The 12,370-nt window shown below is 42.6% G+C and overlaps 1 protein-coding gene across 4 annotated transcripts in view; it reads left to right on the forward strand.

Moving 5' to 3' along the window:
* Positions 1-8,955: 8,955 nt before the first annotated feature.
* Positions 8,956-12,370, forward strand: part of TRPM7 (transient receptor potential cation channel subfamily M member 7) — a 54,301-nt gene continuing 50,886 nt past the window's right edge. For all 4 annotated transcript variants that reach the window (XM_071568987.1, XM_071568988.1, XM_071568989.1 and 1 more), the window contains exon 1: positions 8,956-9,234. In XM_071568987.1, coding sequence (XP_071425088.1) covers positions 9,232-9,234 — 3 coding nt within the window. In that variant the 5' untranslated portion in view covers positions 8,956-9,231. The remainder of the gene's footprint in view (positions 9,235-12,370) is intronic.

The following is a 12,370-nucleotide window of genomic DNA, read 5'->3' on the forward strand; positions in this document are numbered from 1 at the left end:
AGGTCACCTCTAGACATTGGGGCGTTTTAGTTTGGGGCGTGTCGGCTCAGGAAAATTTACCCAGATTAAATCTAGCTTAGTTTAGCTAGATTTACCGTGAAAGTGTGCTAATTAAGGCAATTGTAAATCTCTACTGGCAGTTAACCAAGGCTTCTGCAAATTCGCTGCTTTATGTAGCTTATTTTGAATCTAAACTTTGGTTTGCAAGAGCCATGAGCAGACAGACTGACAGGCTGGGCATCAGCTGTTCACTGAGACTGACCGTGGTGCCAGTTGATGTGGGTAAGATACCCACCTTGTTTGCAGCTTCGCTAAGGAAACAGGAATTACAAGCAGTTTTTATATGTTAGTAGTTCCCCCCTTCACTTGAGCTGACAGCCTGAATGCAATGGTCATCTTCTGCTTTTATTTGACTGGCATTTCACCATAAATGACAGCGTACCTCAGTGTTCCAACAGCAGACTGAAAATGCTGAAAATGTGTCTTTTGATGTGTTGTCATGCTCTTTGACAAGCCCAGTGTCTGCCAAAGTTCAGTGGTTTAGAAAAAGTTTCTGAAAATTCCTGAAGCAGATAAAGAAGTCATAACTCATTCAAAGTCATGCACAATTCACAGCCCTGACTTCTTTATCTCCTTGAAATCTACATGGATGGTTTGTTAAATTTTCAGCTTTTACAGCTATAAACAAGAATGGAATTGGTATAAATAAAGACCTTTGGCAATGTAAATGTATTCAGCAGCTGGCTGTGGAAGCTCTGTCTTGTTCTGTGCCTAATATGCTCCATACCTGATCATGCCTGAGGTTTCACACACGTGCTGCAGTTTAATGGGATGTAAACTAACTTTTTTATTTCAAATGCTTAGGTTCTTTGTTTACAATGTAAGAACGGAGTTTAAAATTTTATATAAACACTAGGTTAGTATTGACTACTGAAATGAGGTTTTGTAAGTTCAATAGAACTGATTACAACACTTTAGCAATTTTGAATGTTTCTAATATTGAATTTGGTTAAGCTAAACACTGTTAAAAGCCTTATTAGTCATACTTTAATAGAAAAATCTTACTACCTTTTCATTGTATGTTTACTGACAACAGCCCCCTTCCTTATGACTCTTTTAAGTTATCACCTTAAGAATGTTATTAATAAATGTTACTTGGAAAAAAATAGTTGAGTAATTGCTTTGTTCTAACTCATCTTTTTCTTACTGTGAATGTTTGTGGCAAAACAGTTGACACTTCATGATACCAAGTAAATTAAAAATCCATGATACACCCCCATAAATGTGTAGTTGCAGTTTTTGTCCATGTATCCAAGTTGTGATTCCGTTTGTAAGTACATGTGTGGTAGGTTTAGTGGATTGCTTTTCACTGTTTTTTTTTCTGGAGTGAAGATCAGGGAACCAAGTCTATGAACTGACCTACATCAGTTTGACTGGTCTGATCAGTAAATGCTTGTTGCACAGCTGGTAGTCATGAGCTCTGTGAAAGTACACCTGACAGAAGGGAGCTGGAAATCTAACAGGTACAAACTTCTTGATGGTAACAAGCTGCTTGCACTCAGCCCAGGAAACAACAGAGCAGCAGCAGCAGCATTGCTGAGCTGGAGGCCCTCAGCCTTAGACATGAGGGCAGAAACAGCCATGCCTCAGACCTGGAACCCAGGCTGGGCTGGAAATGTTGGCAAGGGAAAAGAAAAAAAAATCACTGACCCTGAATACACTTGATATGTGATCCTTGAGACATCCCTGTGATAGTGTGTTTGTGTGTAACATGTTTTAAGTATTTCGAGCCTGTTTTGTTCATACACTGCAGGTTCCAGCAGCAGTGACTCACAGTAAGTGAGTACTTAAACATTTGTTTCATTTTGGTTTAAGTTTTGGAGGAAACTCTTCTAAAATGTTCTTTGAATGTACTTATTTTAAAAAACCAGAGAAGTTAAGAACAGATAAACTGCAATCAGTAAACTTGTTTTTCACTGTCTGTTCCCCAGCAATCCGTTGTTAAGGCTGCTCCATGGGACACACTGGCAGAACTGCAAAACTCAAAACTGCAAGAAGAGAGGTAGTTTCTGCTAGGGGAGAGAATGCTTGCCTGTTTAGATCAGTCCAATCTTTACAGTACAATTCCATTTAGACACAAGAATAAGCTTTTCCCTGTGAGTGTGGTCAAACACTGGCATAGGTTGCACAGAGAGATGGTGGAGTCTCCATCCTTGGAAATACTCAATAAACAAGTGGACACAGGCCTGGCAGCCTGCTCGGAGCAGAGGGGTTGGAGTAGGCAACCTCAGAGGAGCATTCCACCTCTACTGCTCTGATTATTAAGGATTTTGTTGATGTTGCTTGTTTTCCAGCTTCAATAATCTGCAAGTTTTTTCTTAATGGGAAAACTCAAAGTTTATCACCAGAACATGGGTTTGATTTTTTTTCAATTGGAATAATTTACTTACAGTAAACTGTTACATTTGAGCATATTTAAAAGTTGTCTTTGGATTTGTAATACTCTCAGAAGCTGAAGAACTGTTTTATTTTCAAGTAGCCTATACAGCACATTTTCTGAGTGAATGGTTTATCTTTACATTTCTTGAGGGAGTAAGGGGGAGGGCAACTCAGACTGTTATCCCTTTTGTCAGAAGTGAGTGATCAAGGTTCAAGGTTTTGTATTCTTGATGGTGGAGGCTCAGGTATCTCTGGAATTCCTCTTATTGATAAAGAATGTGCAAGATCCTGTTTCCCTGAATACGGAGGGCATCAAATAGCTGAGAGTAGGTTTTTTGCTTGCAGCTCAAAGACCTTTTAACCAAGAAAGTGTTTAGTTCAAAGAGCTTTCATCTTTTGGTTGGGAGTGTGCTCACAGGTAGTCTCCAGTCTGGTTTCTGTTCTCTCTCCTTGCTCTTTGCTCCTCTTTTCTGTTTGGGGCAGTGCCAAAATGTTTTAAGTGTCTTTGCACGTTAATTTGTCTTAGACAATAATATGCTCTTCTGTTCCAGTATGGAGACCATTAATGAGGAGGTTTAAGCTTTTGGGTTCTATGAAAACAAGCACAGCCATTGTACCCACCAGCTCAGTCCACCAGTAACAGTAATTTAAAATAAGCTGATCATCTGCATGTCCTTATTTGTGTTATGGCCCCACTGACTTTCTGGGGTTGCATTAATTTTGGTGTATCAGCCAGGTTTAGATTTGGAAGCAAGAAAAAGTAAGGGAGGGTTTTTGCAATTTAATGAGAGGCTGAAATGTGCCTGTGATGGTTCTCCCCATGTTTTGCAGAAAGGCTACCAGAATATATCACCTTGTGTATTGTAGATGCTTGGGAATACAAGGAAACTTGACAGGAATTGGTACATTTAGAAGTTCAGCAATAGCTCAGTTAATTTAATTTCTACCTTTGTTGTGATGTGTCCCTGTCAAAGCTACAAGAAAAGTGTGCCTCTTTTAATTAAATATTTCTTTCAAAAGGTAATGGAAATTTATGTTGGGAAATTGATCTGTACTCATGGATTTAAGGCAGCTAACTGCAGAAAATTAGCAAACAGGTATTTATCTGGTGACTATTTCTGTGGTAGCTGATTTCAAAAATAAATTTTATAAATAAATTTACATTATAGTAACAATGGAAGCAAGAGCAAATGCTGCCTACTGGTACCTCTTTCTTCAAGAAATGGAACAGCAAACCTCTACAGGACAAAGTGACACTTTTGTTATGGTCACTGTCAAATAAGCATTTAAAATTGGACAATTAAGACCAGTTGCATATAAAAGGGATACTTAAAATTTTGCATTTTGATTATGGGTTACCTATCCTTGGATTACAAAACAGAACATCAAGAAGCAGAGCTCTGTGAACTTGTCCCCAGTTTCTAAACCGCAGGCACCTCTGTCTCTTGCTGTTTTCCCTGCTGGTTCAGGCAGTGCTGCCCTGGAAGGAGATGCTGCACTTCTTGCACATGGGGCACCTCTGTGCCAAGACCACCTCCGTGTCTGACCACCCCGCAACTGCTCAGCTGCTGACAAGTGAAAACAGGAGCTGGTGAGCCCAAAGACTGCAGCAGGAACAATTTTCACAGGGAAGCTTGAGAAATTCCGAAAAATGTATGGGGGGAGAAAGTTCAAAAGGAACAAAACTGAGATAAAGTCGTTTTAAAGGCAGATTAAATCTTGCAAAGGGTTGCCATTATGTTGTAAATATACCCATGCAGTTCCTGGCAGCTACTGGTTTTACACATCTAAATAGAGATGAGTGTGGCACACCCTTGGCAGTTTCGTGCAAGACCGCAGCCTTTGTGGGTTAAGCTCTCAAACTTGAGCAGTTTTCTGAGCAGGAAGTGATGTATCATGTTCCCAAATATATTTGACTTCAGAGAATGGCTTGGGTAATGTATCTCTTTTTGTTCACTCAGGGAGCATGTGAAAGGAAACATCGCACATTCAGAACTGCATGTGCTCAATTAGCTCATTAACTTGATGCCCCTTCCTATTAATATGGAATATCTTTAATGCAGATTTTAAAACTGCAAAACCCACCCTCTCAGTTGCCTCTTTGGATATGACAAGCAAAGCTGAACTTGAGTTACTCATTTTTGCATTTTGAGCTTGCTGTGTTTGGTCACCTGGCCCCTTGTGGTCCATCAGAAAGCCATCCTACAGCCCTTTCCTGTTGGTGGGGGTGATTTGCCATTCCCAGCAAAGCACCGAAGCCCTGACAAACTGCGAAGCCTCCCATACCATTCCTGCATCTGTGCTGCAAAGTGAACGGCTGACTGGGCATTGTGCTCTAGCCCTTGGCTAACACCTAAAGGAGTGTTGTTAGAGAGGAGCTGAGGCACTGGTGGCCTTCAGGTGACACCAGATGAGGTCTCGTATCTCCAAGGGCACAGCTACCTCCATCTTCCATCTTATGGTTACTTGGTACAGTGAGATGACCGTGTTATTTTGTTAATTTTAATACATGAGCAGTTTTGTTACTTTAATTTAAATACATGCATTGCTTGTGAGAGTGAAGTCTAAATCAGCTACAGGGGATAATTTGTTTCATGACCATTAAATATGCAAACTTAACTTTTTGTACATTATTTTCCTCCTAGTATATCTTGAATTTACCCTGAATTTTACACTTAAATGTGAATTGCTGCTAAGTTGTGTGTTTGTAACATTATTTGGTACTGGACAAACTTGTCACAGAAGGTCAGTAACACCAGCACTAGAAAAACCTTTCTCAAATAATGGAGGGGACTTGCAGATCCCATTACCTGTATCAGTATGTTTTTTTGCCCTACTTTATATATTTTGAACGTTCATGTGGGAAAAAAAAGGTGTTTTCAGGAGTAAGTCAGAATGTAAACTGGTGAGTTGCCACTGTAACTATAGCTAAGATTTACCAGGATAAATCAGAAATGGGCAAACCTGTGGCCAAAGGAAAAAAAAGGCATTTGAGATAATTCACCCATTTCAAAAATATGAAAAACTAATTGATAATAACTTTTCTGCCACTCATTGCTTCAGTAAGGGACAAAAAAAGGTTTTCTACAAAGAATCTGTGTGACCTTGAGTAGGATATTAACTAGATCTCCTTATCAGCTGGCATTTGCAACTGATTTAACTACTTGAATTTCAGCACTTACTTTGAATAAGTTAAGCTTTTTGTGGAGTCAAAGTAAAAACCAGATTACTTTTATTTAATGGTAACTCATCCAATTTGTCATCAAGAGGAATGCTGTATTTTTTTTTTCTGTGCATGAGTCAGTAGTTCATCTGTGTGAAGGTGAGTGAGTAATCAAATGGCAGCATCCTGGCTACTGGATATTGCAATATGGAGATAAGAGCTTCCTCAGAGAGGTTTCTTACCCTTTAGCACTTCTAGTGAGATCCAGCTACAGGTGGTTTAATGTGATCTAGAACCTATTATGTTGGCATCACACATTTTACTAGTTCTGATTACATAACAGAATATATCAAGGACAGACTGATAGCTTGATTTGAGATAGAAAAATGAGATACAGGAACCACATAACAAAAGGAGCTTTGTTTAACTCAGTTATATTCAAGATAGCAGAAGCTTGCTTCAGGTTAAAGGTCCTTAAATGCAGTAAAGTATAAAAAATACTTCATTATCTCCTTGTCATTCACAACTGACAGCTGTTAATTTGGAAGGAGATATCAGAGGAATTTTGAGTTGACTATTTGTGTGATTGAAAGGTAACAGTATGGCAAGCAACAAATATTTATCCTACTGCTCAGCCCTCTGAGGCTGAGGTACATCTGAATGTACAAGGATTCACCTTTGTATGACTAACTCTGCTGGCTTAGGATCAAATCATGCCATGTTCGGTGTGGCTGATCAAAGTAATAAGAGGGTAAAAGGTGACTTCCTTAGGCCATGTGCCATCACTGCCAGGTGCCAGGGCTGTATCTCCCTATGGTGCTGTGTCCTGCCCCCCATTCCCAACACTCTGAGGCTCCCCCAGACAGCACCAGGCAGAGAGGATGTTGATGACTCATTTTCCTTTCATTTTCATCACAAGCTTTTCCAGTGAAACAAATGTGCTCTCTCTCCAGCTAAGCTTATCGCAGCTGAACTTTCTAACAATTTGGTGTCATTCTCTCCACAGTTTTGCAGGATCAACAGGAAGAAAAAAGCTTGGAAATTCCTCACCTTAAGCACGGAACTTGATGATCTCAGAGGTCTATTACAATCTATTGATTTTGTGCTTCTATGTTCTAAACAGCAGCTTGTATCAGAACAGATTTATGCTCAGGCTGGCCTCCAGCTTTTCCTAATTTCCTTGCTCCTTGGAGCACTTGGATTTCAAATATTAAACTTAGAGGCCAACATGATAACCAGTATAGAGCCCAATTATTGCTATGAGATGAGATGAAGGATCTAGGCATAGAAGAATGTTCTCATTAACTCAGTTTGGGATTTCAGCTTTAGATAATTAAATAATTAGAAATGGAAGAAGAGGAAGAGAGGAAGCAGGAATGGGGTAATTTCTCACAAATGTTTTATGGTGTTAATTGAAGAACTCAGAAATCCCCCATTTTCTCTACTTTCCTTTGGAAAGTTCTTGAATCATCTCCAAAAATAATTTACTGGGCCTCCACTGCTCCTTCTGTTCCTGCTCCCTAAGCCAAGAACTAGCACATGGGAATCCAGGCAGGAACAAGTAGCTGCAAGATCAGCAAGCTTAGGACTTCTGCAATAAGAGAGTGTATGTAGCTGGTTTGTTGTACTCAGAACTAATTTAACTTTTTCCTGGAAAAGCCAAATTTTCCTATTCTATGGAAATTGAGAGTCCTAGGAACCTAATTTTCATATCTATGTAAAATAGCACGAATTCTTCTGAAGTTAAAGCAAGCATAAGGAGCTCCCCTGCAGCAGAGGAACTCCCTGCAGCAACACCCTAATGGGAGCTGGATGCCACAGCTGCTGAGTCTTCTCAAATTTGCACCTATTGTTTGCAGCAAAGGGGTTCTGATACTAGAATTTACAACTGGACCTGCTCTTCTAAATGGCTGTTAATGCGAGGATGTTTTGTTTCTCGTTATCTACAGTTCTGTTCAAACTTGCAGGTACCACCTCTGCAGCTTTTTTTTTTAAGTGCTTGGTTTGATTTTTATAATAATTGGAATGTGTCTAGTGAATTTGGTAGTGTGCCGACCCTCAGACTCTGAAGAGACTGTTTTTGTCATGCCATGGCTCATCAGTTTTTGGCTGTATGAGCAGAGCTGTATGAGCACAAGCCCGTGGTTCAGGTGTGAGCACAGTCAGCTCAGCCCAACACTGTGGCAGAGTTCATGGTGACATTTCACAGCAAGGGGAGACAGATGATGGCACATGGTTCAACAACTCACAGCAGCTGACAAATGACCAGACCTGTCAATGAAAAATAAAAAAAATTAAATTAGTAATGAATGTTTGGATGGAGTTTATATGTAATTACTGCTCTCGTATGGCATTTAAAAAATGTTAGCAGAACCTTTGAGCCAGTTTTAACTCACCTTCCATTGCAAAGGAAACACTGACCTATTGAACTGCATATATCTTAAATAAAAATTAATGTCTTAATACAATATTAGACGTATGTTTTAGATGCGAGATTTTTCTATGACATCCCTAATATTCCGTATTTAGGAAACATCTCTCTTCCCTTACTAGTGCAGTTTACGGTTGCATAGTTTGTTGCAAAAGATACATAATGACACATGTGGTAGAAATTACTGTATGAGGTTTTTCATGTGTGGTACCGCTACTCGAAGTTTGCAGATTGCATATAGGGACAAAAGAAGACAGGGCTCCTGCCCTGGGCAGTTCCTAATCTAACCTGGGCACTGATTTCATTGCAGGGGAAGGTACGCATACACCTCCCCCTCCGCCCAAAACGAACTTTCCTTCGGTTTCGCTCAGGCCCGTTACAGGATTCGGGCACCGCCAGTGTGAGCAGGACAGGCAGGAAAAGCGTGAACGAATCTCAGCTCACGCTGTCCCCTGCTCTGTAGTTCAAATAAGGAATAACGCCGGGTCCCTCTCCGGGGGCAGCAGCCGGCGGTGACGTGCCTGTGCCCGGACTGAGGTGACACTCTGTACCGGGAAGCGGAGCGCTGGTCCTTGCCCCCGAGGGAGCCGTGCAGCCCGAGGCAAGGCCGGTGTTTGTGCGGAGGGTACGGGGCTTTCTGAGGCGGAGCCCCCACCTCTGACCGCGCGTTCCGGGCCGGGTGGGTATCTGTCCCGGGAAGGTCCATTTTTAACACCTCCTCGGCCAGCGCGGCCGCTGCGCGCCGGTAACTACCGGCACCTGCTCGGGGCATCTCGAGACCCTGCTTGCGGCTCCCCGTCCGTGCGGAGGCACCAATCCGCCCCCGGCCCGTGCGGGCAGCGCCGTCCCGGCCGCCCCCTCCTCCCGGGGGCGGTGCGAGCTGACGCGGCAGCGCCGCGGCTCCTGCACCGGCCGAGTCGCACAATTATGAGAAAGAGGCGCCGGGCCGAGACCGCTGCCAGCCCTGGGTCCCGGTGTGGAGCCGAACCAGCGCCGTCCTCCGCGCCCCGCGCCTGCCTTCGCCCCCGGTGCGCCGTCCTCGCCCGGGCGCTGCCCACCCAGCCCTCCGCTGCCGCCGAGCCCAGCCCCGATAGATGGAGACAGGCCCCGCCACCGCCGACGCCGAACCACGAGCAGGAGCTGCCCGGCGAGAGGAGAACCAGAGTCGGCGCCGAGACCCAGCCCGGCCCTGAGGAGAATGGTGAGCGTGGTGGGTGCCCCGGGGGTGCCGCGGCGGCGGGGCCGGGGGGAAGGAACGGGACGGGGCCGCTGGATCAGACCTGTCCCAGCCGGCTGTCGCGGGGCCCGGCCGCCCCGAGCCGCCTCCCGCCGCTGCCCTGCCCTGCCCGTGCGGCGGGGAGCGGGGCCGGGCTGTGCCCCCGGGGCGGGAGGCAGCGGGGCCGGGCTGTGCCCCCGGGGCGGGAGGCAGCGGGGTCGGCCCCCGACAGCGGGCGGGCGTTCCTTGCTCAGCACCCGCGGGCCCGGCCGGAACGACCCGCGCCGCCGTGTGAGACTCCGCTGCCCCTCGCCCGCCCCGGGCGCGCTCCGAGCGCTGCCCGTCCGGCGGGGCAGTTTGATGTCGGGCCGGAATTCACGCGCAGCGCTGCGCGGTTTACCCCCTTCTCATCTTTACACCTAGTTATTTTTCTTAGTTTCTTCGTGTTGTCGTATACAAGGGAGGGTATAAACGTTTAGAAAGCGATATATGAGCGTGTCTAAGCGAACACAGTTTTAATTCCAGCTCATTCTTCTGGTTTCAACGCAGTTCTTTATCTCTGTAAGTTTATTCCTTAATTCGTATTTACAGAATTTAGAGTGATTCATCACATAAAGTGCTTTCAAATAATTTTGAACATCTAAGTGTGAATTTCTATGATCTGTTTGCTGGTTAAATGCTCTGTTTCATTTTAAATAAAGGTGTTTTATTTCACAGTATTTTGTTCCGGCCCACAAGGATTCAATGCCCGCCAGTTCTTCCATCTCCGTGTATATCTGAGCTGTGTGGAAATGTGGGTTGTCTTTTTCTAGAATATACAAATCCAGCACTCCCCTAGGAAGAAGCTGAAAGTGCAGCTTTCCTTTCTGACTTGAAAGAGTGCTTGTCTCCCACTTGTGTGGTACTTGCTCTTCTCAACTGAAGTAATTTGGTGTTGGCTTTTTTTGCTGGTTTGTTTTTAGTTTTGGGGAATGGAGTTTGTTTTCTTTGATTTTTTAGTTTAGCTCTGGTGGGTGTTTTGGTGCTGACGTACACGTTGGTTTTAAGCATCATAGATTTGTTAACTCGAGGCTCAACACTTTTCCTGGCATTGTAACAGTTTGCAGTGTTTTATATTTGCTGCGTGTTTACAAAATATTTTGAAACCACTGTTTAACAGGTGTTTTGCCTGAGTTGAATATAGGACATTTTAATGCATGTTCATTTTGTTAAAAATTTCTCTACTGCTCCATGACAATTTAGTAGCTTTGAATAATTGCTGGACAGTGTCCAACACTAAATCAGGAATTATTCTGAAGAGTGAATTGTTCGATGTGGCAATTCCGGCTGCTCAGTGGTTTTTTTTAAATGTGTCTGTGTGGGTGAGATAAGTGTCTGCTAAATCATCCTTCACAGCTTCTGGTATGAGGCCATTCTTGACTTTGCTGTTCCAAGTGAGGGGGAGAAAGCCTTTGTGCATGTGGAGCTGTTCAGGCTGGCTTTGGACTGTTTGTACCTTAGTTTCCTGTTGTACTTTGATTTTTTTTGCTTGCTTGAGCTGAGAGTGGAAGGGTAATGTTCACTTGTCATTCAACGGCACTTTCAAACATCATCTCGCATTTGACAGTTATCTCACATTTAAAGATACTGTATCAGACCATCTACCTCCCCACGTGGTTTATCTTGTAGTTACTCCACTGTGTTTTAAACTTTCATTTCTTGTCCCTTGAGGCTCTGCCTAATTAGTCTTGCGGCATTACCATTTTGTCTTACCACGTCAGCCCTGCTTTCTCTGCTCTGCTGGTGATAGACTGCAACATCCAAAGCCCTCTCTTTTCTCATAGTTATCTTTGCCACTTGCTGTGCTTCCCTTTCCTGGAATCTCTGGACCAACACCCAGACTTTTCATGCTTCTCTTTCATGTCACTTCATAAGGTGCATTTCTCTTAGCCATTCAGTCCTGTGGAAGAGTCCTGAAAGATTACTGTTTTCTAAACAAAACAATATTGTTTTGACTTTAAATAATTGATGCTGACACAGTAAGAGTTTGGCCATACTGATTTGTGATTTGATGTCAGTAATGTTCCAAATAAACTTTTAAGAGGACTTGTCAAAAACTGTGTGTGAAGGGAGATGCTTTTAATGTCTAAATGGGTGTTCTTGATAGAATTTTGCATAGTAAGTTGTTTTTCTTTTCAAGAAAGACCCTGATTAGCCTAATTAGGAGTTTGCAGTGACACTTCTACTAAATTTCTGGTGCTGTCAGCTTATTGTCTGAAACAAACCTAAATTTGAAGTTTCAGTCTTTAAAGACTTGGGAATGGATTTTTAAACTGTAGCTTAGGCTTTGAAATATCAAGACAACATGAAACTATGAAATTACACTCCTCATGCTGATATAGTTAGCCTGAAAAATTTATCTTAGTTTTTTTTAATTGATATTTATTTCAATTGGAATTCCTAATTTACTTCAACAATGTCTTCTTTGGTGGCAGTACTTGTGTACCCCTTTAATTGCTGAAAAAAGTAGCATTAGTTCTTTGTCCATTTTTTATAAAGACAAACGTTTTCAGAATCAAAGTTTTGCTTTTGAGGTGGTGTTTTTTGTTTCTATCAATAATTCCATCTTGGCACATTTTAACTTCAGTGGTTGAAATTTCGGCAGTGACTTTTCAGCCAATAAATTACTGGATAATCTCTTAGTGTGTTTAGATAAGGCATTTAAATGATTATTAACGATCTGTCACTTTTTTCCTCTGATACTGACAAATAGTTGTGGCCTCTGACAAATGAGTCTATGTGCTTCATTGGTTCTACAATAAATAGTCCACTTGACCCATGGTAAAACTTGGACATTTATTGCATGCTTTCTTTGTGTTTCCTGGCCTGAAACTTTTTTTCCCTCTGTTGTAGTTTCTGCAGTCTTGTAATTACCCTTTTTTGATTTAATCCCATTGTTTTTGTTCACATAAGGAGAATGTAGAGGTGATGGTGTCATGTTAATATACTGTGATACAACCCGTACTGAAAATTATCTGCCTAATACTTGGTTTCTGTTATTTTATTATGGTAAGCTTTTCTCTTGCTTAAATTGTAGGTGTTTTTGTATTTCAAGTAATAGAAAGCTAATCTAACAAAAGAA

Source organism: Pithys albifrons, chromosome 13 (genome assembly GCF_047495875.1).
Source record: "Pithys albifrons albifrons isolate INPA30051 chromosome 13, PitAlb_v1, whole genome shotgun sequence".
Lineage (NCBI taxonomy): Eukaryota > Metazoa > Chordata > Aves > Passeriformes > Thamnophilidae > Pithys > Pithys albifrons.